Source organism: Oncorhynchus tshawytscha, linkage group LG05 (genome assembly GCF_018296145.1).
Source record: "Oncorhynchus tshawytscha isolate Ot180627B linkage group LG05, Otsh_v2.0, whole genome shotgun sequence".
Classification (NCBI taxonomy): domain Eukaryota; kingdom Metazoa; phylum Chordata; class Actinopteri; order Salmoniformes; family Salmonidae; genus Oncorhynchus; species Oncorhynchus tshawytscha.
In genome coordinates this window covers 10,502,130-10,529,485 of record NC_056433.1, presented here as the reverse complement: position 1 = coordinate 10,529,485, position 27,356 = coordinate 10,502,130, and the positions used below count along the sequence as shown (strand labels likewise).

The following is a 27,356-nucleotide window of genomic DNA, read 5'->3' as shown; positions in this document are numbered from 1 at the left end:
GTGCCAGCTTTTTGGACTCAAACATTGTTCAAATATCACAAAAGCCAAAGTGCAGTTTGTTTTTGTTGTTCAGTGCTCCCATTAGTCAGTCACTAGTTACCCGTAGGCTTTCACTGATGGTGCTCATACAAGTCTGGGACACTGGGAGATTTTTGCATCCAATTGTAGAATTGTGATTTGTTTTTGCGGGTTGGGGTTGTTAGCCCCATGGCCAACAGTCCAACCTTTCTGTTTTCAGGAGATGTTGGAGATGATTTGTTAGTCCTCTCCCTGACATTTTGTCTTCCTGGTGATGGATCACAGTCTCATACAACGTGAGGCCAGACAGGCTTTAGGTTGTGTACAAGCAGCCCCGGTGCGTCAAGTCCAACCAACTACTGCTATGTTGGTTTTACCAGTTCATACCAGCAGCGCAAAACATTTTGGGACTGTATCAACAGTGGACTAATGAAAAAAACACCAGAAGACAGTTTGAGTGGATTATTCCTTTAATGAAACGTTGAAATAAGCATTTCCATTTCTTGCTAAGTCATGCCGTGTAAATATCAGCCGTTTACTATTACTTATTATCGCTAGGAAATAGAAGGTAACCACTGAACATGCTAATTCTGCTGTTGTCAAACATGCTACTGCCACTCCAGAGAACCACATAGACTTTGTCTCCTTCCACTAGGTCTAGTGTGACTCCATTGGCCCCGCTGTGGTAAATACCGGATTTTGGGTTGGCATATTCATAGACGGCAGCCATTTTCACATCGTTCTTTAGCAACGCTGCATTCGCCTTCCCTGAATTCCCAACATTGCAAGTGAATGTGAAGTAGTAGGCCCCTCTCACAGGTGCAGTAAAGACACCTGCATCAGGTGGGAAAGCAAGGTGGACAAAAACAACTTTGTGTGATTATGACACAACAGAATATGGACATAAAGACACCTCAGTAAAATACATAAAGGTGCAAGAGACTGAGAGTCTTATCTAGTGGGTAAATACCTGTATCTGGGTTATATGCTTCACCAATGTTTGTAATGACCTTTTTATACACCACGGTGGTGTTCTTGTCGAAAGGTCCTAAGTGATAATGTTCATCACTGACCCTAAGTGAAGCGGAGAAGGCCACTTTTGGTTTGCCTGTAAAAGACATTATGTTCAGATTACTACACATCAAACGTTTGAAGCCAGATAGTTTGACAGCCTGAACTTTTGCACTTCTTTCCAAAGATACTGTGAAATAATGACAGAGCATGATGAACAGCAACTTCCATCATGCATGAGTGTACACACACACACACACACACACACACACACACACACACACACACACACACACACACACACACACACACACACACACACACACACACACACACACACACACACACACACACACACACACACACACACACACACACACACACACACACACACACACATATATATATACACTGTTCCTGCACACCCGTAGGAATACTGACACACATAAAGAAGCGAAGTCTAGGGACAATGATAAGTAATGGCCAACATTACCATTATACTCACTCTCCAGTTTCTCCACCCGGGCTGTCAGTTCCCTCAGCAGCCCGTCAACCTCACTCTCCGTCTGAGTCTCAACCACACAACAGCAAAGCAACACCACCACAGCCAAAACAGACTCCATCGCAGGGCTTTCAACGAACCGAGTGGGAGAGGTTTGCTGAGATGTCTGACTTCTCCTCATATGTTGAGTTAGATATATATGGATTGGTTTATTTAAAATGTAACCAGGGTTTCAAAATTCAGGCAACTTTTCAAAATTCCCCAGCTATTGCAGAAATCCTGGTTGGAAGATTCCTGGAATCAGATGGGAATAAGCAGGAAATCCTGGACTCCTCCAACCGGGATTTCTGGACCACCTGGGAATTTTGCCGTAATTACCAGAATTTTGCAACCCTGGTATCAGCAAAGTTCACTCAACTCTGTGTGTCAATAAATGACATCAATCCGACCCTTCACTTTTTACGGTAATAAAACATCAAAGACATAAAAGCATATTTTGATTAAAGGAGCATTCCACAATATTCCCATGAAATGTATGTCTATGTTTTATCTATAGAAGTAAAGGAAAAAAATAACTAAACATAATACCCGTATGGTCAACTGACAAAACCTTGAAATAGCAGATATTGATGATAACAAGAAACACACTTGTTTCTCTATCACCAATGTTTAAACAAATAAAACAACATTATAGAGACATGGCTAGGTTGGATCCTTATATTTGTTTTATTTTCCAGAACAGAACAAAAATGATTTTATTAAACCAGGTTATGTTAACAAAACTGTTTTCTGTGACACTGCAGTATGTATGGTACATTCAGTTTCTGAGGCTCCTTGGTTACATAAGCGAAATAAATTAAATTCAACTAAACATATTATATTGTCACGCCTGCTCTTCCCCCCTGGCGCTCGAGGGCACCAGGCTCACCAGAACTTCTCACTCCTGCCATCATCATTACGCACACCTGCCTTCCCCCCGTCACGCGCATCAGCAATTATTGGACTCACCTAGACTCAATCACTTATGTCATTACCTTCCCTATATCTGTCTGGTGCCCAACTGTTCCCTGCTTCTGCATTGATTGTCATTTATCTTTGTTTACCCGTGTGCTGATACTGTTCCTGTCCTGTTACCTGTTTGTTCCTGATTAAATGTTGACTCCCCGTACCTGCTTCTCATCTCTGGCGTCGGTCCTTACACATATGCTCTAGTACAGTGTGCTCAGGCTCACTGTAGTTAGTGCTGGATATCTTAGTGGGGGGTTCCTATGCATCTGTGACATCTGATAAACCAGTTTTACTGTATTGGTGATTAAGAATCTTTATAAATCATACATTTGTAAAACCTTCAGAATCCTGTTTGCATAAACGTTGGAGAAATGCACCTGCAGTATTTCCTGAAGGAAGACAAGCATCAGTGTTTGATTATAGTACATACATTCCTACAAAACTTTACAATCATTAAACATACAAAAAGCAAATGGTATGCTCTCCTCACATTGGAAAGAGCAGGACACCAGTGAATGTGCTCCTGTATCCATTATCATAGATGCTGTTGTCAATCCAGAGGATAATGTTAACATGATCACCTTCATCTAACTGCAGTATTACACTATTTGACCGCATGCTGTCAACATGACCATTTTCAATCACTGCAGCCATATTTTGGCCATTCTTCAACAGGGCCGCATTCCCTTTTCCTGTAGTCCCAGAATTGCAAGTGAACGTGAAGTAGTAGACCCCTCTCACCAGTGCAGCAAAGACACCTGCAAGTGAGTGTTTTTGGTCTGTGTCCCCACCCCTGAGCAGCCATTGGACTCCTCACTGGTCATTAGAAACATGTAACCATATTACGAGGAAGTTAACCACAGAAAAAAAGTGTTTGTCCGTCTCAAGTAATAAGTAATGGTTTTATCTGACTGATTGTAGATTAGATAGGCGACTATGAACCAGATAAGATGTAAAACATTCTCAGATAATAAAAAATGGTTCCTCATCCTTGCATGACTCTTCCAAGGTTTAGGAATGTTTACTCAAGGACTGACCAGTCAAAGACACTAAAGGAAAATTGCCATGGCGCCCAGTCTCTTCCAACTCCTAGTATCTCCTTGGAGTGGACCCCAAGTGATGCAACTGCCACTTCTTACTACATTTACTTAGCCAGGACGGTCCACTCAGTAACACTTGCCCCTGTTCACCCATTTAACCCTAATCCATTAGCAATACCATGTTTATAGACATGCTGTTAGCATAGATTCTAACAGCAAACAGTACACAACTAGGAGAGAAGCAACCAGAACAACCTCATGAGTCCCTAAGAGCATCGTGTCCCACTAGCAATGGTTTCGTCTGCACAGCAAGTGAAAAGATGCCAATACATACATGGATTCAGAGTAGGTCGACTGAGGCAAAGAGGATCAGGACACCTAGGTCTTTGCAATCACTTTTGAATCATTGGGTGGGTTTTACGTAAGCCTGATAATATTGAGAGTGGACAGTGTTAGCAGCAGAGACGTTTGTCCCCTTCAGGGCCCTAATCTCTGCAGGTGTCGAAGTGAAAACGAAATGACTTATAGTCATCAAAATCCCAATATACACAAAGCCCCACACAAGCACACAGCTAGAGGACATCCACCACCACCAGCCAAGGTCTCAAGGGCTGTCCCTGCATGCCACTAGGGAACACTGAACCACTCAAAAAGGATGACATGTGGCTATAGGATCCATGTTTTCAATCAGTGTACTACATACCATGTGAGACCGGGACAACACAGAGCCCGGTTCAGTGATTGATGCCAATTTCTACAGACGTGAACAATTTACACTCACACTTGTGTCATGAAGACTAACCCAGAGACGCCAAGTAGAGTTGTTTGATGTATATTTGTTAAGATGTTTGGGCCTATTCTAAGCCTGGGGGTAAACAATTCAATGAAGCCCCAAGGTCAACATTGGCCAAAACAATTCAGAGGCAGGCTTATTCTATTTCCAACAGACAAAGACTCTTCATGTTAAGTGACTTCACACCTCATGAAGTATAACAAGAAGTTATTCAAAGCCAGACAATGACCTGTCATAAGACAAATGGAATTGTGATTTAAAGAGACATTTGACCTTGATATAAAACATACCAACACTTTAGTCAGTCAAAATGGTTCTATCACCAATATTTAAAAAAAAATGTTAAAAACATTCTTGAGACATGGGTAGGTAGGATCCTTATTTTTGTTTTATTTTCCAGAACAGAACAAAAAGCACTTTATTTAATCAGGTCATGTGGACAAAACTGGTTTCTGTGAGACTGCAGTATGTATGGTACATTCAGTTTCTGAGTGTTGATGTGTGCCACTGGCTATCCTTAAAAAAAGAAAATGGTTCCGTCTGGTTTGCTTAATATAAGGAATGTGAAATGATTAACACTTTTACTTTTGATACTTAAGTATATCTAATACCAAATCCTTTTACTCAAGTAGAATTTTACTGGGTGACTCACTTTCACTTGAGTCATTTTCTATTAAGGTACCTTTACTTTTACTCAAGTATGACAACTGGGTACTTTGTCCACCACCGACACCAGCGTGTGGTACTGTTTCTCCAGCGCTGGTCCTCGTGGATTCAGAGCTAGTCCACCTGACTTCACTCACCTCCAGGATCTGTAGCTTGTATCTCCTCATTTTGTTGGAAACCCGTGCCAGCTTTTTGGACTCAAACATTGTTCAAATATCACAAAAGCCAAAGTGCAGTTTGTTTTTGTTGTTCAGTGCTCCCATTAGTCAGTCACTAGTTACCCGTAGGCTTTCACTGATGGTGCTCATACAAGTCTGGGACACTGGGAGATTTTTGCATCCAATTGTAGAATTGTGATTTGTTTTTGCGGGTTGGGGTTGTTAGCCCCATGGCCAACAGTCCAACCTTTCTGTTTTCAGGAGATGTTGGAGATGATTTGTTAGTCCTCTCCCCTGACATTTTGTCTTCCTGGTGATGGATCACAGTCTCATACAACGTGAGGCCAGACAGGCTTTAGGTTGTGTACAAGCAGCCCCGGTGCGTCAAGTCCAACCAACTACTGCTATGTTGGTTTTACCAGTTCATACCAGCAGCGCAAAACATTTTGGGACTGTATCAACAGTGGACTAATGAAAAAAACACCAGAAGACAGTTTGAGTGGATTATTCCTTTAATGAAACGTTGAAATAAGCATTTCCATTTCTTGCTAAGTCATGCCGTGTAAATATCAGCCGTTTACTATTACTTATTATCGCTAGGAAATAGAAGGTAACCACTGAACATGCTAATTCTGCTGTTGTCAAACATGCTACTGCCACTCCAGAGAACCACATAGACTTTGTCTCCTTCCACTAGGTCTAGTGTGACTCCATTGGCCCCGCTGTGGTAAATACCGGATTTTGGGTTGGCATATTCATAGACGGCAGCCATTTTCACATCGTTCTTTAGCAACGCTGCATTCGCCTTCCCTGAATTCCCAACATTGCAAGTGAATGTGAAGTAGTAGGCCCCTCTCACAGGTGCAGTAAAGACACCTGCATCAGGTGGGAAAGCAAGGTGGACAAAAACAACTTTGTGTGATTATGACACAACAGAATATGGACATAAAGACACCTCAGTAAAATACATAAAGGTGCAAGAGACTGAGAGTCTTATCTAGTGGGTAAATACCTGTATCTGGGTTATATGCTTCACCAATGTTTGTAGTGACCTTTTTATACACCACGGTGGTGTTCTTGTCGAAAGGTCCTAAGTGATAATGTTCATCACTGACCCTAAGTGAAGCGGAGAAGGCCACTTTTGGTTTGCCTGTAAAAAGACATTATGTTCAGATTACTACACATCAAACGTTTGAAGCCAGATAGTTTGACAGCCTGAACTTTTGCACTTCTTTCCAAAGATACTGTGAAATAATGACAGAGCATGATGAACAGCAACCTCCATCATGCATGAGTGTACACACACACACACACACACACACACACACACACACACACACACACACACACACACACACACACACACACACACACACACACACACACACACACACACACACACACATTTATATATACACTGTTCCTGCACACCCGTAGGAATACTGACACACATAAAGAAGCGAAGTCTAGGGACAATGATAAGTAATGGCCAACATTACCATTATACTCACTCTCCAGTTTCTCCACCCGGGCTGTCAGTTCCCTCAGCAGCCCGTCAACCTCACTCTCCGTCTGAGTCTCAACCACACAACAGCAAAGCAACACCACCACAGCCAAAACAGACTCCATCGCAGGGCTTTCAACGAACCGAGTGGGAGAGGTTTGCTGAGATGTCTGACTTCTCCTCATATGTTGAGTTAGATATATATGGATTGGTTTATTTAAAATGTAACCAGGGTTTCAAAATTCAGGCAACTTTTCAAAATTCCCCAGCTATTGCAGAAATCCTGGTTGGAAGATTCCTGGAATCAGATGGGAATAAGCAGGAAATCCTGGACTCCTCCAACCGGGATTTCTGGACCACCTGGGAATTTTGCCGTAATTACCAGAATTTTGCAACCCTGGTATCAGCAAAGTTCACTCAACTCTGTGTGTCAATAAATGACATCAATCCGACCCTTCACTTTTTACGGTAATAAAACATCAAAGACATAAAAGCATATTTTGATTAAAGGAGCATTCCACAATATTCCCATGAAATGTATGTCTATGTTTTATCTATAGAAGTAAAGGAAAAAAATAACTAAACATAATACCCGTATGGTCAACTGACAAAACCTTGAAATAGCAGATATTGATGATAACAAGAAACACACTTGTTTCTCTATCACCAATGTTTAAACAAATAAAACAACATTATAGAGACATGGCTAGGTTGGATCCTTATATTTGTTTTATTTTCCAGAACAGAACAAAAATGATTTTATTAAACCAGGTTATGTTAACAAAACTGTTTTCTGTGACACTGCAGTATGTATGGTACATTCAGTTTCTGAGGCTCCTTGGTTACATAAGCGAAATAAATTAAATTCAACTAAACATATTGTCACGCCTGCTCTTCCCCCCTGGCGCTCGAGGGCACCAGGCTCACCAGAACTTCTCACTCCTGCCATCATCATTACGCACACCTGCCTTCCCCCCGTCACGCGCATCAGCAATTATTGGACTCACCTAGACTCAATCACTTATGTCATTACCTTCCCTATATCTGTCTGGTGCCCAACTGTTCCCTGCTTCTGCATTGATTGTCATTTATCTTTGTTTACCCGTGTGCTGATACTGTTCCTGTCCTGTTACCTGTTTGTTCCTGATTAAATGTTGACTCCCCGTACCTGCTTCTCATCTCTGGCGTCGGTCCTTACACATATGCTCTAGTACAGTGTGCTCAGGCTCACTGTAGTTAGTGCTGGATATCTTAGTGGGGGTTCCTATGCATCTGTGACATCTGATAAACCAGTTTTACTGTATTGGTGATTAAGAATCTTTATAAATCATACATTTGTAAAACCTTCAGAATCCTGTTTGCATAAACGTTGGAGAAATGCACCTGCAGTATTTCCTGAAGGAAGACAAGCATCAGTGTTTGATTATAGTACATACATTCCTACAAAACTTTACAATCATTAAACATACAAAAAGCAAATGGTATGCTCTCCTCACATTGGAAAGAGCAGGACACCAGTGAATGTGCTCCTGTATCCATTATCATAGATGCTGTTGTCAATCCAGAGGATAATGTTAACATGATCACCTTCATCTAACTGCAGTATTACACTATTTGACCGCATGCTGTCAACATGACCATTTTCAATCACTGCAGCCATATTTTGGCCATTCTTCAACAGGGCCGCATTCCCTTTTCCTGTAGTCCCAGAATTGCAAGTGAAGGTGAAGTAGTAGACCCCTCTCACCAGTGCAGCAAAGACACCTGCAAGTGAGTGTTTTTGGTCTGTGTCCCCACCCCCTGAGCAGCCATTGGACTCCTCACTGGACATTAGAAACATGTAACCATATTACGAGGAAGTTAACCACAGAAAAAAAAGTGTTTGTCCCGTCTCAAGTAATAAGTAATGGTTTTATCTGACTGATTGTAGATTAGATAGGCGACTATGAACCAGATAAGATGTAAAACATTCTCAGATAATAAAAAATGGTTCCTCATCCTTGCATGACTCTTCCAAGGTTTAGGAATGTTTACTCAAGGACTGACCAGTCAAAGACACTAAATGAAAATTGCCATGGCGCCCAGTCTCTTCCAACTCCTAGTATCTCCTTGGAGTGGACCCCAAGTGATGCAACTGCCACTTCTTACTACATTTACTTAGCCAGGACGGTCCACTCAGTAACACTTGCCCCTGTTCACCCATTTAACCCTAATCCATTAGCAATACCATGTTTATAGACATGCTGTTAGCATAGATTCTAACAGCAAACAGTACACAACTAGGAGAGAAGCAACCAGAACAACCTCATGAGTCCCTAAGAGCATCGTGTCCCACTAGCAATGGTTTCGTCTGCACAGCAAGTGAAAAGATGCCAATACATACATGGATTCAGAGTAGGTCGACTGAGGCAAAGAGGATCAGGACACCTAGGTCTTTGCAATCACTTTTGAATCATTGGGTGGGTTTTACGTAAGCCTGATAATATTGAGAGTGGACAGTGTTAGCAGCAGAGGCGTTTGTCCCCTTCAGGGCCCTAATCTCTGCAGGTGTCGAAGTGAAAACGAAATGACTTATAGTCATCAAAATCCCAAAATACACAAAGCCCCACACAAGCACACAGCTAGAGGACATCCACCACCACCAGCCAAGGTCTCAAGGGCTGTCCCTGCATGCCACTAGGGAACACTGAACCACTCAAAAGGATGACGTGTGGCTATAGGATCCATGCTTTCAATCAGTGTACTACATACCATGTGAGACCGGGACAACACAGAGCCCGGTTCAGTGATTGATGCCAATTTCTACAGACGTGAACAATTTACACTCACACTTGTGTCATGAAGACTAACCCAGAGACGCCAAGTAGAGTTGTTTGATGTATATTTGTTAAGATGTTTGGGCCTATTCTAAGCCTGGGGGTAAACAATTCAATGAAGCCCCAAGGTCAACATTGGCCAAAACAATTCAGAGGCAGGCTTATTCTATTTCCAACAGACAAAGACTCTTCATACCTCATGAAGTATAACAAGAAGTTATTCAAAGCCAGACAATGACCTGTCATAAGACAAATGGAATTGTGATTTAAAGAGACATTTGACCTTGATATAAAACATACCAACACTTTAGTCAGTCATGTTGTAGTCTCCTTTTTCAACAGGATTTTGGTTGAAGATTTAACACAAGGTTTTGTCATCTTTACTACTCCCAAATATGGCGAGAAATTCCAATCCCATAGTAAAAATACTCCCCTGCCAAACCATCCACAATGCATTGTCTGAGAACAAGCTCTTCTGGGAATTAATTTGCTTCCTCCCACATCATAATCTGTTGGTTTAATAACTACATGCATGCTGTGACTTGGGAAAGTTGTGAATAACCTAGGCTATTCTAAACTGTATTATGCACGTAGGTACTAGTCCCAATTGAGTGTACTTATTAGGTTGCAATATACTGTATTTCCATATCTGAAATTTCTTGGTGCAGAGCTGGCAGAGACGGTCGGCCAAGAGGACAAACTGACAACGCAAAAAAAAAAAAAAACTCACCAACTCGCTTAGAGGGTCAACGTAGTTTGGTGTTCAAATAATTTTAATTGAGAAGCATTAACCAGAGATGGCATATAAAAAGCAACTTGTCAATACAGTACCTATCCACCCGGATCCATTAAATGGTATAGTTCTCCCAAATAACTTTGTTTCCTTACCCTGTAAGCAGTCTATGGACAAGGTAAAACAGAAATCCATGCTTTGGTGGTTTCCCTGGGGATGTATGAAAAATGCTAATATAGATACTTAGGATTTGTGTCAAACGTATCTAGTGACGCAGGCCCCATTGATCTGGTCAAACGACATCGGAACAGCCACTCTGTCGTAATGCGGACCACTAAATTGCTTCCACTATACCAATGAAAATGTACCTTAAGAGGTTTCAATCAAAAATGGGTCAATGGCATATATTGTACCTATCACGAGTCGGTAAACTTCAGTAGCTGTTCTCCAGGTGAGTATTCTTTTTAGTAAACCATTTAAGAACCAAAATGGAAGCAAACAGAACAAACATTTATATTGGAACACATTCAGGAAGTCTCCTCCCTGTATCAAATTGCACATCAGCTACGCAGACAAAAATAACATTTAGAACAGGGGAATTCAGGGAACAGTTCATTACACATAAACAGAACCATATCAGTGTACAAACGAAGTTACGGTTTGGATATAAAACCCAGAGTAAAGACAACTTTTAATCAAGGACCATGGTGGTACATCTCCTCTGGGCATCATGCTAGAATAAGAATTTAGGGAAGTCAAGTACATTGAGTGTTAACTTTATTCTCCCTCTACTCTCTGTCAGAGAAAGTGTGAGGAAAGAAGAACAAAGCTTGTGGTTGCTCATTTATAAAGTACAGAAAAATGTAACATTCACAGTGAAAATATCAAGAAATAAAGTGCAATACACCAGTAAACATGCACAAATACAAACAGTGGTTGACTGAACAAGAAAATGAGAATTGTGTCATTGTCCAGCTAACGGGCCTTCTTACGCTGCTCCCTGCTGCTCTGGAGGTGTACTGCCAGGTCGTCCTGGTCGAGCAGTTCCATCTGCTCCTTGCTGCTCTGGAGGTGTACTGCCAGGTTGTCCTGGTGTTGGTCGAGCAGTTCCACAATCGAGCGGTTGCGTCTCTTCCAGCGTAGGTACTCTCGCCTCTCTACGTCCGATGTGCTGCCACTGTGGTCAGTGCAGTAGTCTCCTGCATCCTGGGAGATAAAGAGAGATTACTTAGAAATAGGAGCCAATTGAAGAACTCTGATGTTACGCTGCTATTTCGCTTCCAAATGGTCTTGTGGCCCTTGGTAAAGTACTTGATGCCGTTGACCTTAACAAGTACCAGTTTAGCCAAAACCCTGGTTGCCTCTGTCAGGAAGCTGATACTTGGCCACAAGTGGCTCTACCAGCAAAACAACACCAAAATATACAAAGAAATGGTTAAAAAAAAACATTTTGCAATAGCTGTCTAAGTCTGCGGACTTGAATTCCATTAAAAACCTGTGGTTTGAATTGAGGAATTCCATAAGCGCAGACAAAGGATAAAGGACCTAGAAAGGGTTTGTGTGGAGGAATGAGCTAAGACCCCCCCCAACGTGTTTTGTAATCTCAAAACATTTTAGAAAAAGGCTGTCATTTTCCTCACAAGGGGATGGTGCTAGAATCATTTTGACCCCCAATCTTATTACTTGTTCAACAAAATCTGAGCAATTGTATTGGTCTAAAATATACTTTGAGAATACAATACATCTCAGCATTTGCATTAAAATGTATTTTTTAGCTCATCTTTGTCAAGAGTGCCAACAATTATGGACCTCACACATAACTCAACAACAGCTAACTAGGTTTCCTCTTGACATTCAACTTTCAGCTACAAAACCACAAGATTTAAAATTGAAGGCAATGGAAAGACTAGTGAAGATTCTACTTTGACTTGCTTTCTTGTTGGCTAGCGAGCTAGCTAAGTTAGCTAATATTAGCATGCTAGCTATCGTGGCTAACTGCTTCTAAAAAACAGCCAGTTACAAACAACAATTTGAAAAAGTTGTGACTGGCAAGATAGCAAAGAGGACAAAGCCTATACAACTAAAACACCAGCTGTGGATTGATTGGCATGCTAGATCACGTGTGTGCACTACTGAGCCCATGTCTCCCCTAGGCTCCTTATCTCCACCTGAGAATTTAAGTGGGAAAAAAAAAAAAAAAAAAAAAAAAATCAATGAAAGCTTCTGGACCAATCACCTACGGGCCTGTGTAAGCCAAGAGGATGATGTCATGTTCCAAGCAAATTTAAAGCATAAAAAAATAAAAAATAATTTTAAAAAAGTATTAAAAAAAATGGGTGCAACAGTGTTTTAAAAAATATAAATTTCTAAAAACCTGTTTTCACTGTCATTATGGGGTATGTGTGTAGATTGCTGAGGATTTTTATTTACTTAATTCATTTTAGAATAAGGCTGTAATGTAACAATGTGGAAAAAAGGGGTCTGAATACTTTCCGAATGCACTGTATGCTTTGGCCACAACTATAAGTAAAAGGACAATTCAACAACTGTTTGGGGTAAGGGCAGAAAATGATTTCACTGGACAGTTTAACTACTGGTGTGACTGTGGCGTGTTTGAGCTGAGATGGGACACATACAGTGGTGAGGGACTGGTTGATTTCTGTGAAGGCACCAGAGCAGGTAAGCAGGGATAGGGTCTAGTGAGCAAGTGGTGAGCCTCATTGTCCTAACCAGCTTGTTACATCAGCTGCAGTAACTGTGGAGGAGATCCTTGACTCAGGGATCAGAGGAACTGGGTAGATCCCCTACAGGGGCTGATGAGGACAGGATGTTGTCATTTCCAATATTAACATTTGAAAGAAGCACAGGTATTGATGGCACCGTTCTGAGGAGGCTGAGGTAGGTTGGAGAAGCTTGCTCACAGTAGACAACAGCACCTGGGAGTTTGTAGCAGCTACTCTTCCTGGGGTCCAGCAAAATTAAGGCAGATATACATAATAAGTAAACATTACAATACATTCACAGATATCACAACATATTAAGTGTGCCCTCAGGCCTCTACTACCACAAAATCAATGTCTACATTTGTGTATGGTGCGTTTGAATGCATGAGTGTTGCTTCACAGTCTCGCTGTTCCATAAGGTGTATTTTTGTATATTTACATTTTACTGTTGGCATGAGTTACTTGATGTGGAATAGAGTTCCATGTTGTCATGGCTCTATGTAGTACTGTGCACCTCCCATAGTCTGTTCTGGACTTGGGCACTGAAGAGACCTCTTGTGGCATGTCGTGGGGTATGCATGCATGGGTGTCCGAGCTGTGTACCAGCAGTTCCAAAAGCGTCAGCTCGGTGCATTCAACAAGTCAATACCGCTCACAAATACAAGACGTGAAGTCAATCCCTCCGCCACTTTGAGCCAGAAGAGATTGACATATTATTCATGTTAGCTCTGTGTGCACCACTACCGTTGCTGGTCAGTACAACACCCGTTTGTAGTTTTGCTGATGTTGCTCAAACATCTACAGTTCTCATATACGGTGTACAAGACATTATGAACACCGTAATATTTAGTTGCACCCACTTTTGCCCTCTGAACAGCCTCAATTCGGCGAGGCATGGAGTGTACAATGTGTCCAAAGCATTCCACAGGGACGCTGGTCCATGTTGACTCCAATGCTTCCCACAGTTGTGTTAAGTTGGCTGGATGTCCATTCTTGAGACACAAAGGAAACTGTTGAGCGTGAAAACGCCTTGGAGGCATGGACTGTGTAGGTGTGCCGTGCCTTTTGAACAGGGTATGTTAGTAGGTGCCAGGCGCACCGGTTTGTGTCAAGAACTGCAATGCTGCTGGATTTTTCCACACTCAGTTCCCCGTGTGTATCAAGGATGGTCCACCACCCAAAAGGACATCCAGCCAAATTGAGAACTGTGGGAATCATTTATTTTACCTTTATTTAACCAGGTAGGCCGACTCCGACAATCCAAACAAAATTCTTGCTTGAAAAATTGCTCTTTTGCCAAGAAGTACAATAAATTCATTAAAAATCCTACAATGTGATTTTCTGGATTTTCCTCATTTTGTCTGTCATAGTTGAAGTGTACCTATGATGAAAATTACAGGCCTCTCATCTTTTTAAGTGGGAGAACTTGCACAATTGGTGGCCGACTAAATACTTTTTTGCCCCACTGTATACACACACACACACAGGAATCCCCCCCCTTTCCAATTTGTAACCTGAATCTACCTTCAAAATGCATTTGACGTTAACTTTTGTGCTGATAGACAGAATACAGCGTCGGCCCTCGGGCACAATGCGCCACAGACAAATAAAACTAAAATGATAACAGTATTAAAAGGAAATGACAGACCAATATCATTTCCCCACAGATCTTTGGATCTTCAATGAGGGTTATGCAGACCATGACATGTTCAACGCGGTGAGAAAGACTAACAGCTCCTGGATTTAAATATTTCCCACATCACAAAGAGACTGTTTTTCAAAGAGGGAAGCATGATGTAAGCGATAGTAACCCTCCACAGCCTTGTCACTAATGACTTGTCATGTATCATTGGACGGTGGCTATGAAGAGACATTCTACAGATCTAACAAAAGTATCTAACAATCATCTCCTTTCCTCTGCCAGTGATGGAAAATGCTTCCACGCCTCTGACATGACCTTTTCCAAAATATCTTTTTCCCAAAACACCATCCACGTGAGGCAAACATTGTCGACTGGCTGGCCTGCTTCAATTCAACAGCCTATGCCAGATTAATCAAATAGAAATGAGTGGTGCGTTTTGTTTTCTTACGTAGACAGTAATGCGACTTCCACAGGAAACTTCATTCAAGCCTGGACTGAAGTCCATGATGAGACAATAGCACCATGGCTGGAGTTCATATTCAGTCTTCCTATATCTTTGGTATCGGTGTGCTTCTGAGAACCCAACACATTTACCCAAAAGCTTTTGGAAACCTTGAAGTCAAGTCATGTAACCAACAAGTTTCTGTTTTTTTATTTAACTAGGCAAGTCAGTTAAGAACAACTTCTTATTTACAATGACAGCCTAGTGGGTTAACTGCCTCGTTCAGGGGCAGAACAACAGATTTGTACCGTGTCAGCTCGGGGGTTTGAACTTGCAACCTTCCGGTTACTAGTCCAATGCTCTAACCACTAGGCTACCCTGCCGCCCCAGGACACTGCCGGAGTCAGAGCTGGAGAATATCCAGAAAGCAGCAGAATGCCTACAGTATCCTCAACCTGCACAGTATTCCTACGACAGAGTCACAGGTCACTTACCCTAACCGACATCCCAAAAAAAAGACTAGACAACATTTAGCATTGATTTTGAATGTAATTTATCGATTTAGTATAGATACCATTAGCTGTTTATTAAAACCTTGTCCGAGTTCTCACATATGTCTCCCCTCTTCTCTCTGCAGAGTTATGCACTGAGGAAAAAGAGCTCGCACATTGTGTCTCAAGATGAAAAGGAAGGTTCTTAATGATATGGCTGACTATGATGAATTAATAAAATAATTTGTACTCTAATACGATGTTTGGTTTCCTAAAAATCTTTTGAAATGCATCCTCGTCCATAAAAATGCACACAGCCAGATAGTTATGGCCTAAAAATTGGCCTTCAGGCCAATTAATCTCCTGCGGGCCTTAACTAAATGAATTAGTATATGTAAAATGCTATTTTTTATTAACCTCGATTTGGACATGGATTTTACGTCAATGAGTCGGAGGCAAAATAATTATTCCTGGACCAGGCCCAAAGTCCCGACACTCGGCGTAGACTGCGCTATCGAGGCGTTGTGTGGGCTGGTACCCTGTGTATATAGCAAAGTTATTATTGTGAATTGATAACTTGTTCCTTGTATTATTTGTGTTCTCCTTGTGTTATTTTTCTATTATTTCTCTACATTGTTAGAAGAGTCTGTCAGTAAGCATTTCACTATTAGTCTACACCGGTTTACCAAGCATGTGAAAAATTATATTTGAGGGGTTAGTAATTTGGTAACAAGGACAAATATATCCTCTGATACCAACCATAAAATCCCCCACAGCCTGGGTTGTGTTCATTGGACATCAAATGGAAGAAAACGGATTGAAACTGGGAGGGACTACCAGGGTTTGCCCAATAAGGAATACCTACTTTTATGTTGTGAAGTATTTTAAAAATGTTATCTTTTGCGAGCCTTAATGAACACAACCCTAGTCATGGATGATTAACTGGGACTGTAAGCACTGGTCTAGGACAGGGGTATTCAAACCTCTCCTTGGGTATCCTGAGCCGTTCAACATATTTTAACTATGCCACAGCTAGCACACATGATTCAACTTGACAACTACTGTAATCAAGCCCTTGAATAGGACAATCAAGTGACCTAGTTAAGGGCGACAAAAAAAAAAAATTGTGAAACGTCTCAGGGTCCCAGACGACAGGTTTAAAAACCACTGGTCTAGGGCTCAGTGCCTGGGAGATAAGAGTCGGCGGCTGGGAAAGAGTAGATATTTCCCCCTCTTATCCCTAAGGAAAGAGGGGTGGAGGGGCTGTGACACAGGCAGGGAACACAGCTGGTTAGTCTTCAGTAGGGCGTTCAGATAGAAACAGAACGTAGAGCAGACAAGCCTTTGACATGTGGCCAGAGGAATCGGTTTGGCTCTAGCTACAACATTGTTATTTTCCCCCTGGGTGAACGCTTGCAGCCCTGATGTTCGGATAGCAAATCCCTTTCACTTCCCTCTTTTGTAACAGCTAAAAAGTTGTCATATTTTAGTTTAAGGAGGACTTCACAGGGAGAAAAGAAAGCCATTGAGAGGAGGGCTAGGGAGACATCTGGAATGTATCGAGAAAATCATGGAGGGAGAGAGAGGAGAAATGCTGAGAGGTCATTGCATGATGTGCGGCCCATCTCCTGAGATTTTGGGGGGGAAACGACAGGTATTTTCCATTAGTGCTGGGGGACAGCACGAGGGACACTTGAGGCTGGGCGATATGGCCAGAAAAATCACAACATTTGATGGTATGGCGGTATTTCATGTTTGTGAAGTTCTTAAGTACGTTTTACGTGTAGGGCATGGACCAATTATAGGGCTTTACTGGGTTCCCCACTCAGTTTTATACTCAACCAGACGAGAACAAAACTGACAGTGAATTAGTCCAATTTGTTAGACTTCATTTATTTACCAAATAGTTATACCAGTATGTGAACCCATACCAGTATATACGATATTGCCCAGCCCTAGGGACAGTCAGCAGATTACCTCTCACTCCCAGGCCTCCACAGAAACTAGTGCTTTCAATTTCCCTCTTTCTCCTGGGTCGCGGTGTGTGTGCGCGGTGTCCGTAGAGGCAGACAACGCCCCTGTTGCATAACCTGTAGAATATAAAGGCAGAATTGGTGCCGTGCGCTTCCATTTGTGTGTGTCACACCTTCGATTGATCGTCACAACAGGGGTAGTGTCATTCGTTCCCAAGAAACACCAGAGAGTGTGTTTGTGCACATGCGAGCGCCCGTTATTCACAATCCCCGGAGACTAGGGTGGCCCTGTCATACCCCATAATTCATCTCCATTTGCAGGCTGGGTGTGGGGGCAGAATGATGAAGCAGGAATACAGACAAAACAGAATTCAAAGATGTATTTAACTTAGTGGGGAATCAAATGTACTTGCCCAAGTTTATCGTAAGACATGAACAGAGATTCCTATCCCCCCGCCAAAAAATAAATTGTTGGTGGTACAAAACTGTTTTATTAAGACACCAAGTTCGAGGTAGTTTCGCGAGCCAATGTTAACTAGCGCAATGACTGGAAGACTAGGCAGCAGGTACCTAGCAGTTAGGAGCGTTGGGTCAGCAACCGAAAGGTCGCTGGTTTTTAATCCCGAGCCGACAAGGTGAAAAATCTGCCGTTCTGCCCTTGAGAAAGGCAGTATAGCCCCAACAACTGCTTCCCAGGAGCCGATGACGTGGATGTTGATTAAGGCAGCCTCCCGCACCTCTTCGATTCAGAGAGGTTGGGTTAAATGCAGAAGACACATTTCAGTTGAATGCAATTAGTTGCGCAATTGACTAGGTATCCCCTTCCCCTATGGGTAGCTACAGCATGTGGTGTGCAGTGTGGGAATTTGCTTGATGTCAGTATGCAAAGCAACGCACCAATGAGAAAGCTCAGCACCTACCAAATGAAAACAGTTGGCCTTCGCTACAGGATGATTTGCTGTCCATCAGAGCCTGGCCGTTCCCTCCAATCGACCTGTGATCATAGGCCTCAAGCCTAACATGAGACATCTTCCATTGATATCCATGCATGATTTAGCCTACACGTGGGCTTGGAATTACACACATATATCTCAAGTTAGGATTCGGCCCTCACAAAGATTTGCCCAAACATCAAAAGTTGGTAGACAGCCCTCTACGTTGCTGGTGCCGTATAACCGAGAGGTTTATTCAGAACGACCCAACACTCAGACAACACATACAGTAGTAGACTTAGCCTATGGATTCAACAGTATGCAATACATGGAAATCTTACAATGATTCTATCAACACCACTCTGAACTTGGCATGATATAGGCCCATTATAGTAACAGGGTATGCACTATAAAATTAAAGTGAACACTGCTAGGCCTAGTGTGACATGTATGGTCTACGCACATTTATACAAGTGTAAATCAGTCAGCAGATTATGGCCAGCAGTGAATTCTGCATCATGTCTTGACCGGTGGGTGTAATCAGGCCTAATTGTAATCGCTCAGGAAACTGAGAGAGACTTCAGTCTCAGTGGGGGAGAAATGTGACGTAGCAGCTTTGATGCTTTTTTTTTGTGGAGAGGGCTCCACAGCTGCCCAACAGAACGCAAGAGGCACTAGTTGTTGGTCCAATTGGTGACATTTAATAGCTTCCGATCATGCACTTTAACAATTGAAAAGTAGAATTCAATAAATAAAATAAAACTTCACTAAAAAGCTGCTACATGGGTAAATTAACATGACTAATACATGGGTCAATACATAACAGTAGAATAGCCCTGGCCTAATTCCAACAAACAAGTAGTGGAGAAACATGCTCCGTGTGCAACAGCACACTCAAGTGGACAAGGTCGGAACCACAGCCCAGGAACAACAACAGTGTACCAATGTCAAAAATGTAGACAGGACAACCTTAATTCATCACCACCCGGATGATTCATTCATCCTTCCTATATCGCATCATATTGAAAGAGAACAGAGTACACCATCAAACACTAGGCCTACTGTGTTAATCAAGGACGACCCTTCGACAACACATTTCACAATAACAGATGATGGCGGTAACATACCTTCACAGGGCTCTATTCAACTAGTCCAACAACAATCCCCATGGGGAATAAATAGAAACTCTGCTGCAGTTGAATAATTAGAGGTCAGATTGGCATCCACCCCTGAACTTCCATTCCAGCCCGATTCCACTGTCACAGCCAGTTACTAAAGTGTCTAAAAGTGGGACATTTATGTTCTGTGTGGCCTGGTCTGGGCCGTGCTCAAAAAGGATAAAAATGGCAGAAAACGCAAAAAAAAAAAAAGTAAAACGGGGGACGTACTGTGATCTTGTCCAATAGTTTCCCCATTGCAAAACAATTTGCCACACTGTGCCCTAATAAACACCATCCTGATGTGTGGTGGAATGTTTTCTGCCACAAAATGGCTGCCATGGCCTCATCCAGGTAGGTACATCACATTAGTGGTGGATGAGGAGAGTATTCCCCATACAATGTTAAGTGCCAAGAGCACCACCAGCTGCCTATAAAACCAATATAAAGTTCAAATTCTCAACAGGACTACACACTGGATACAACCGATGTACAGTGGGTTCCACAGTAGTGTATACAACTGCTGGCCCTATGATATAGCTGTAGGCCCTATAGTAGCCTCCCATACAGTAGACTACATGGCAGAGCACTAGCTCCTACCAGTTAGCATGAGATAGCGTGCCATGCAGTTCGGCCTAGTGGATGACATGCTGCTTTCATTGCACTTGGCAGCCTACAGGGCACTGTGCTCTGCCTGCGAGTGGTTTCTCAGCATTCCATGGGGATCAAAGACAGCTGTTATAGAAACATGAGTAGAACATGGTCGAGAGTCTGAAATATCAGTTAATGGGGGTAAATCTTTCCTTGCATAACATTTCCCACAGGGGAAAGGAAGCTAGGTCTATTGGATTGGGACACGACCCATGTAGCTCAATGGCACGCTGGTTCAAGAGGGATATGACGTTAATATGACAAAAAAAATATATATATCTACCAGATAGGTGCTGTGAAAATCACTTCAGTTTGAGCTTTGCACTGAAAGCTGACGAACATGTTCATGTTTCAGCAGACAGGGTCGCATGAAAAGGTTTAACGCCGCATTCATCTACATTTCCAGAGACACATTAGAAGAACCGCTAAGCTTTACCAACACTCAAAATGACAAACATTGATGTTAACCTCACATAAGTCAGCCTCTTTTTCAAGGGTAATTTCCTACTCAAGAGTGGGGATGGACCTTCCTTATTGCCTGTATGTTTCTTGAGCAACACCAAAAATCACACTTTTAACGTTTAAACCCTTGTCAATGACAGCAGAGTCCGTGTCATAGTGGACAGTTCTGACCCGTGTTGGTAAAAGCACTTACCTCACCGTTGTCTATAGTGCAGATTATCAGTTGCCTTTCCTCCAAAATGTTTTTCTCGTCCCCACATCTCTTTTCCAGGCGGTCCTCCAACCTCCGTGATTTGGGCTGCCTTCTGCCTCCATTAGACCGCCTTGCCACCAAACGGGTGTCCTTCTCCATATGACACATAGGAGAGGGGATATTAGATGGTGCATTGAATTAATAAAAAGCATTATTCATTTTTTCAGAGGGAAAACTGTATGTCACCTGCAATGTCACCCCATCAATAGAGATAATGGGAACAGCAATGTTGATACTGTAACTACAAGTTATCCTGTATTATTTATCAGTAGGGGTGGGGGTGCGATCAACTGGATGACTACAAGTTATCCTGTATTATTTATCAGCGGGGGTCGGGGTGCGATCAACTGGATGAATCCAGGTCAACTTTAGGAATCTTTCAGTCCATTTGATGCATTTCAATTAACCAATTAATTTCATGACTCAGGATACTGCTTTCTTATGTTTCCTTGCAGTCAATTAGCAAGTGAGAAGTGCAATGTCTCCCCCAAGCGGGCTGCACAGGAAACACCTGGGTTGTCACCTGGTTCATTACGGTGATGGTGAGGCTCTCCCACTGGTCCGATACATCAGTGGTATGAGCTGAATAACTGGTTTTGACCAGTTTGGTGCTTTTGGGCAGCAGGGCTGCCCCCTTACACTCAGCCCTTCTCCTGTCCTCCTCAACTTCCTATGAAGAATGACATGTCATGTGACTTAGGTGAGGTGACTCTGAGGTGACTCTGGCATAGCTGAGGCCTCAATGCAGCCAAAGACATGAGGAAAATGTAAAGGTATCCAATTCAGTGACCATTTGCATTCTGCTTTTTAGGTAACAAAGCCTCTACTAAAAATACACCATTTACACAAGGCTTCAGTTTCAAATTCCTTACCTAAACCGTTTCAAAATAGCATATAGTGTTTACCTTTGTATGATATCAGTTTCAGTCAGGACGCTGCACTAGCTACTGATAGACTTACTTTGAACCTTTTCAGCAAAGCCTCATTTCGCCTCCTCATCTCCTCAATCCTCCTTTCCAGCTCCATGGCTGGGCCTACAACCTCCGGCTCTGTAGAACACTAGCAAGGGGAAAGCAATGGGTTTATTAACAAGTATAGCATCTTAGAAAAATTAACGTAAGGCAAAGCACTTTGAATGAGAGATCCACCACCATCGGCCCCCTGTGCCATTCTCCTGAGCAGGGAACTAGGCGAGTTTGCTAGAACACCGGCAATAACTAAATCAAAGCTTTGCCTTCACAATTTCTTCTTCTGAAGATTCCTCAGACGATTCTGAAGAATCTAGTTCCAGTATGGCGTTGCATTCAGGGTCGTGCATGATCACATTATCGTTGTCATGGGGACTCTGGCATTGGCATAGACTTTTCCCAGTCTGACCCGACCTGCGCCTGTCACCTGCAGACCAACAAGTTTGCAAAACATAGTGAGACGGTTGGATAATTGTGTGACTACAGTATTTCGTTTGAAACTGAAATATTGAGTAAATAAGTGTGCACAGCTAAATAGCTTACTAAAGTCAGTTTAGCCAACGCATATAACTAGGGTGTGAGAAACTGAAGGAGTAAATTCACTATCTAGCCAAAACTGTTTGTAGAAACTACATTTACTTGTAACTTACCTTCAATACTTTGGGCCATGGCGAATTTGTAAACAAAAACACTTTGGCGCGCACACTTTCTCCGCCTTTTTGCTAGCTGCTAACCGCGGATAGCAATATTTTGTGAGTTGAGTTTGAGTCAGAGCACGAGGTACAAACAAGCAACTACCAGTAATCAATTATCTAACCAACCTGGCCAACAGGCTGCAATTCTGATCTTTTTTTCCCACTAATTGGTATTTTAGCCATTCAGATTTGTTCTCAATTTTTTTTGTTGATGCGATTGGCTAGATGGGATACAGTTTATGTCAAAGGCCGCATTTACACAGCCAGCCTAATTCTGATCTTTTGCCCAATTATTGGCATTAGAGCTGATCTAATTGATCAAAAGACCAATTAGTGGTAAAATAAAGAAGATCCAAATTCGTCTGTCTGTGTTAACGCAGCCAAAGAGACGTCCAAAGTTGCATGTTGGGGGAGAATTTTAGCATTTTTGCAAACCTTTCCTAACCTTAACCTAATTATCCTAACCCGCTGCATAAATTCTCCAACCTGCTACGAAAAGTCACTTTGGACCGTAGTTGTTTACCACCTAGTCAAATCTAACACAGTAGGCCAAGCCTTCTCTAGCTACCTACCAGCATGGTGATAGATCAAATAAGTTTGCAAAACACCACACTTGGTTGGTGAACATCTTTATTATCAATCTTGTTTATTTAATTTTTCATTTCATGCAATCAATTGCTGTATAATGACCAACTATTGTTTAGCCTAAAAATGTCTCATATCGACAGTGTAGTTACAGCAAAACCACTCATCATATACAATTTACAATGCAAATGAACATGGCTCTATGGTTGCATTTACACAAGCCACCCAATTCTGATATATGCCCAATTATTGGCAAAAGAGCTGTTTTGATTGGTTAAGAGACCAATTATGGGGTGAAAAGATTTGGCGGCATGTGTAAATGCTGCCTTTGTTTTCTGCCCTGTGTGTGGTTTAGAGAACAAATCAGTGCTCCCTCCGATAAATATATTGGATTGATGTCAGGTGCAGACCATAGGAGCTAGTCCTAGTTTGGCTGTGTGTGTAGTTAAAGCAAAATCACTCATCATATACGATTTGCAATGCAAATGAACATAGCTCTATGGCTGTGTTTACACAGGTGACCCAATTCTGGTCTTTTGCCCAATTATTGGCAAAAGATCTTATCTGATTTGTCAAAATATAAAATCTGAATTAGTCTTCCTGTGTAAACAGCCTTTGTATATTTTTCCTTCATTAAATATAAAATACTACAACCCTTACCAAGGTAGACTCCTTACAATCTCTCCCAAGTGGGTTAACTCTATAAAAGCCTCACTTGAGGTGACATGAGTTACCAGATTGTATGCATACCAACACATTTTCGTACCCATTTTGCATTACTTTAACGGTTCTAAAAAGCAATAACAAATTTAAATTGCAGCAGTAAAAACACAGAAATTACGAATGACTTATGCTTTTGTTTAACACCGGTTTGGTTTTCAAACTCATCTCACTCTAATATACTTAATGAAAGAAAAACATTTTTCTCCCTAACAACCATGTTATTTTCTTGTTCCTCACAACCAAGGTACAGTTACTGTCTGAAGAAAAAAAGGATAATTTCAATTTGTTTTACCTTGCTTTTGATTGGATAGGGCCCTGAGTAGTAGATCATATACAGAAATTAGCTTGCTTGCTCATTAATAATTCTTAATTTACCCCCTGAAGGGATGTCACTCCTGTTTAGGTTACTAAAATACAACCTCCATACAGATGTAGGATCTTAAATTTGACCTATATAGCAAAGATAATCCTGCAGCTAAAGTATTTTAACACGTTTCTTGATATGTGGTTAGGCTATTCGCTGGCCAAAAATAGGCTACATGAAAATTCCATTTCTGTTAATATGTGTTAGTGTGGGTTTTCAGTAAATTTACAATTCATTAATATTCTCAGCAACAAGTGATCAAATTAAGATCCTACATCTGTACATGGTCATGTTGTAGGCCTACATTATGATGGCTTAAAATAATTGATAACTCATACCCAAATAATGTTGTTGACTCATTCTATACTTGTATTTGTGGCCAAAGTTTTTGGCCAAGACGTCTCAATGAGGGGTTTGATTCATTTTGCCCATGTAGGCATGTTTTGCACCGGGTGAAAGTTGATTGCATTCATTTTGAAACTGGGCTGCCTTCAGGCATGAGCTAGGTGTGACGTAGGAGCACGTGGAGTAATGAGTAGGACTCTGTGTTTTCAAATGCGAAAGTGATTGCTTTTTTTTCAAATGCAAAAGTGATTGCTTTTGAGCTTTATCTGCCTTCCCAATGACAATGAGTAAATTCTAACATTTTGTTTTATGGAATATATATGTATGTTTCTGGACGATGCACCATGCTGCCTTGTTGACAAAATGACCGAGCGACGTAGATTACTTTTCCGTTTGAGAAGGGCGCTCTTCCCTCCCCTCTTTCGCCCGATGATAGAATGTGCCTTTCTTTGCCAGGTACCCGGCTGGTCAGTATAATCGAATCCGTCCACTGACTCATTGGCTGAGCTGGCCAATCAGCTGTTTACTTGTCACGGATATTTTTATCGACCGGTGTACACCCACACCATTCAAACACAGAAAAGCTGCTTTTTAACTTTTTTTATACTTTTTTTTTTTTCAAGAAAGATATTTCACTCATATTAACCAGGTTTCCAACTAACCTTTTTTTATGCGAGTAAAGTATATGTCAGATATTAAATGACAGGCCTGATGGAAACTGAAAGGTTTTCGGTAAACTTTCCAAATGTCGACAAAACAAAATACAGTAGACAAGGTGGGATCTTCTTTTGTGTCTGTAAAATGTATTATGTGAGAAATGTCAGTGGAAACGCTTTTAATAATAATGTCATCGTGTAGACTAGGGTTCCCCAACTGGCAGCCTGGGGGACAAATTTGACCCAAGTTTTCTGTGAAAATTTGTATATATATATATATTTTTTAAATGTTATTGTTGGTCAAAAAAGACTGTACAAACACCAGCAAATCAGCTCCAAGTGATTTTAGATTTGTAAATCGAGAGATATACAGTATGTGATGGTATACAAAGGTAAGCAAGGTTTGAAATGATTCTGTTTTAGTTAAATATTATATAGTTTGGGCTTCTTGAGGTCAATTTGCAGTTGACAAATTATTTGTAATTATGTTCTGGCCACCTGACCATCCACTCAAGAAAAGGAAAGAAAGAATCAGTCCATGGCTGAATCTAGATGATGATCCCTGATGTAGGCTAGAAGTGCGCTCTAGCCAACAGTACTGTATCTGTGCACTGTTGGCTGGAGCGCACTGCCAATGCCGGACTGGGAACATAATTACATTTTTTTGGGGGTGAGAAAACCATAAAAAGAGTTGAATGTGATGGAAACCCATTTAACTTGTATTTTTTGTTGTCGGTACATGGGAATTTAAACGCAAAAGCTATTTTTTACGCGCATAGCCTTTAATCTGCAACATCTCTGGTGGAAAAATGCGCATTTTGTTTTTATGCAATTTTTTTAGAATATTCACATGGAAATCTGTCACCATTAGATGGAAACCTAGCTATAGTAAGTAATTATAGATCATATTTCATAGAAATTTGGAAACACCGGATAGCTACTTTAAGAGGCTTTACCAGCTTCCACACTACTGCATGTCGTTTCAAGATGTTTGAAAGGAGTATGTTCTCTCTGCAGTGCAACAAACAAAAGGATTAGCATTTCACAATAGCAACATGTGTGACATTGTCCAACATGCAGGAGTCATACTGCTCAAGTAACTCCCCACAATATAACACTACCAATGTAGGACAAAGCTTAATATTGGCTGTGTAATGCAATCAAACAAAAGTTCAAACAACAGAAAATGTTAAAGGAAGCTTCCGACTAAATCTATCCAAGCTGAAGAGAAAGCAAATGTAACATGAATGAAGTCATCGATTAGCAAATAAAAGTTCCCAAGAGTGGATTCAGACATAGTTTTAGTCTGTGTACAGTGTGCAAAAAATGATATATTAAAATTTTTGATTGTCTATAAAGCCAAATTACTGTCCTATAGTCACCGGGTCGAAGTTATGTTGCTAATTGTATAGGTAATATACAATACTCCTACCTTACCAGGAAAACTGAATAAGAATCAATGTAGACATCATAACTGTTTTCTCACACAGTGATAAGTCATTACTGTATAACAACAATAGAAATGCTTTGAATCGAAGTCTGTTTGAAAAGCGAATAGCCCAACATTGCATAGTAAACAGGTGAAATAATTGATTAAGCAAAAGAGCGAGTGCATGATCTTGCCTTGGTGGCATGAAAGATTTCATATGGAATTAGGTGATAACCGTTGTCAAGAGTAAAGCATTCTAGTGTTTTTTGTGTGTCCTATTTACAATCTGAAGTTCTCACAGCTATTGAACTTTCCACTTAAAAAGCAACTTTCATGAAGAAAAAAAAAGTGTTCATATCTGATATGAGTTGTAGTCATGTGTATCAACTCTGGTAGAAAATAAATCTACCTTCAAAACTATCATTTGGGGTTTAAAGGTCCAATGCAGCTGTTTTTATCTCAATATCAAATCATTTCTGGGTAACAATTAAGTACCTTACTGTGATTATTTTCAATTAAAATGGTCAAAAATAAACAAAAATAGCTTCTTAGCAAAGAGGAATTTCTCAAGCAAGAAATTTGCTAGGACTGTCTGGGAGTGGTCTGAGTGCAGAGG

The 27,356-nt window shown here is 41.3% G+C and overlaps 3 protein-coding genes across 10 annotated transcripts; all 3 read right to left on the bottom strand.

Annotated features, from left to right (window-relative positions):
- Window positions 1–470: 470 nt before the first annotated feature.
- On the bottom strand, window positions 471–1,724 carry LOC112249904 (complement C1q-like protein 2). Its single transcript, XM_024419626.2, has 3 exons — window positions 1,535–1,724; window positions 989–1,126; window positions 471–852 (listed from the first exon to the last, which is right to left on the bottom strand). The coding sequence occupies exons 1-3, from the start codon at window positions 1,710–1,712 to the stop codon at window positions 560–562; spliced, it is 609 nt and encodes a 202-aa protein (XP_024275394.2). The 5' UTR covers window positions 1,713–1,724; the 3' UTR covers window positions 471–559.
- A 3,966-nt stretch (window positions 1,725–5,690) lies between these two features.
- LOC121838657 (complement C1q-like protein 2) lies at window positions 5,691–6,897 on the bottom strand. 2 transcript variants are annotated; one of them, XM_042321455.1, is made up of 3 exons: window positions 6,696–6,897; window positions 6,209–6,346; window positions 5,691–6,072 (listed from the first exon to the last, which is right to left on the bottom strand). In XM_042321455.1, the coding sequence occupies exons 1-3, from the start codon at window positions 6,883–6,885 to the stop codon at window positions 5,780–5,782; spliced, it is 621 nt and encodes a 206-aa protein (XP_042177389.1). In that variant the 5' UTR covers window positions 6,886–6,897; the 3' UTR covers window positions 5,691–5,779. The 2 variants fall into 2 exon arrangements, with proteins under 2 accessions (XP_042177389.1, XP_042177390.1); XM_042321456.1 differs by having other exon boundaries at window positions 6,708–6,897.
- A 3,841-nt stretch (window positions 6,898–10,738) lies between these two features.
- On the bottom strand, window positions 10,739–27,272 carry LOC112249903 (coiled-coil domain-containing protein 9). Of its 7 annotated transcripts, none has more exons than XM_042321454.1 (7): window positions 22,594–23,133; window positions 22,210–22,370; window positions 21,936–22,034; window positions 21,487–21,645; window positions 20,921–21,065; window positions 17,525–17,637; window positions 11,329–11,455 (listed from the first exon to the last, which is right to left on the bottom strand). In XM_042321454.1, the coding sequence occupies exons 1-6, from the start codon at window positions 22,610–22,612 to the stop codon at window positions 17,528–17,530; spliced, it is 693 nt and encodes a 230-aa protein (XP_042177388.1). In that variant the 5' UTR covers window positions 22,613–23,133; the 3' UTR covers window positions 11,329–11,455; window positions 17,525–17,527. The 7 variants fall into 7 exon arrangements, with proteins under 7 accessions (XP_024275392.1, XP_024275388.1, XP_024275389.1 ...); XM_024419625.2 differs by having other exon boundaries at window positions 20,916–21,065; window positions 22,594–23,126; XM_024419624.2 differs by lacking the exons at window positions 17,525–17,637; window positions 22,594–23,133 and adding an exon at window positions 24,239–27,272 and having other exon boundaries at window positions 10,739–11,455; window positions 20,916–21,065.
- Between the last annotated feature and the right edge of the window lie 84 nt (window positions 27,273–27,356).

What these genes read in the sequence shown, in the direction of transcription:
- LOC121838657 (XM_042321455.1), bottom strand. Translation starts at nt 6,885, where the DNA reads ATGAGGAGAAGTCAGACATCTCAGCAAACCTCTCCCACTCGGTTCGTT. An exon ending in ACTGGAGAGTGAGTATAATG is followed by an intron (nt 6,347 to 6,695) that starts GTAATGTTGGCC and finishes GTCTTTTTACAG; the next exon opens with GCAAACCAAAAGTGGCCTTC. An exon ending in AGCATATAACCCAGATACAG is followed by an intron (nt 6,073 to 6,208) that starts GTATTTACCCAC and finishes CACCTGATGCAG; the next exon opens with GTGTCTTTACTGCACCTGTG.
- LOC112249903 (XM_024419620.2), bottom strand. An exon ending in CAGAAGAAGAAATTGTGAAG is followed by an intron (nt 22,035 to 22,209) that starts GCAAAGCTTTGA and finishes TCCCCTTGCTAG; the next exon opens with TGTTCTACAGAGCCGGAGGT. An exon ending in CTTTGCTGAAAAGGTTCAAA is followed by an intron (nt 21,646 to 21,935) that starts GTAAGTCTATCA and finishes CATTCTTCATAG; the next exon opens with GAAGTTGAGGAGGACAGGAG.
- LOC112249904 (XM_024419626.2), bottom strand. Translation starts at nt 1,712, where the DNA reads ATGAGGAGAAGTCAGACATCTCAGCAAACCTCTCCCACTCGGTTCGTT. An exon ending in CCGGGTGGAGAAACTGGAGA is followed by an intron (nt 1,127 to 1,534) that starts GTGAGTATAATG and finishes TGTCTTTTACAG; the next exon opens with GCAAACCAAAAGTGGCCTTC. An exon ending in AGCATATAACCCAGATACAG is followed by an intron (nt 853 to 988) that starts GTATTTACCCAC and finishes CACCTGATGCAG; the next exon opens with GTGTCTTTACTGCACCTGTG.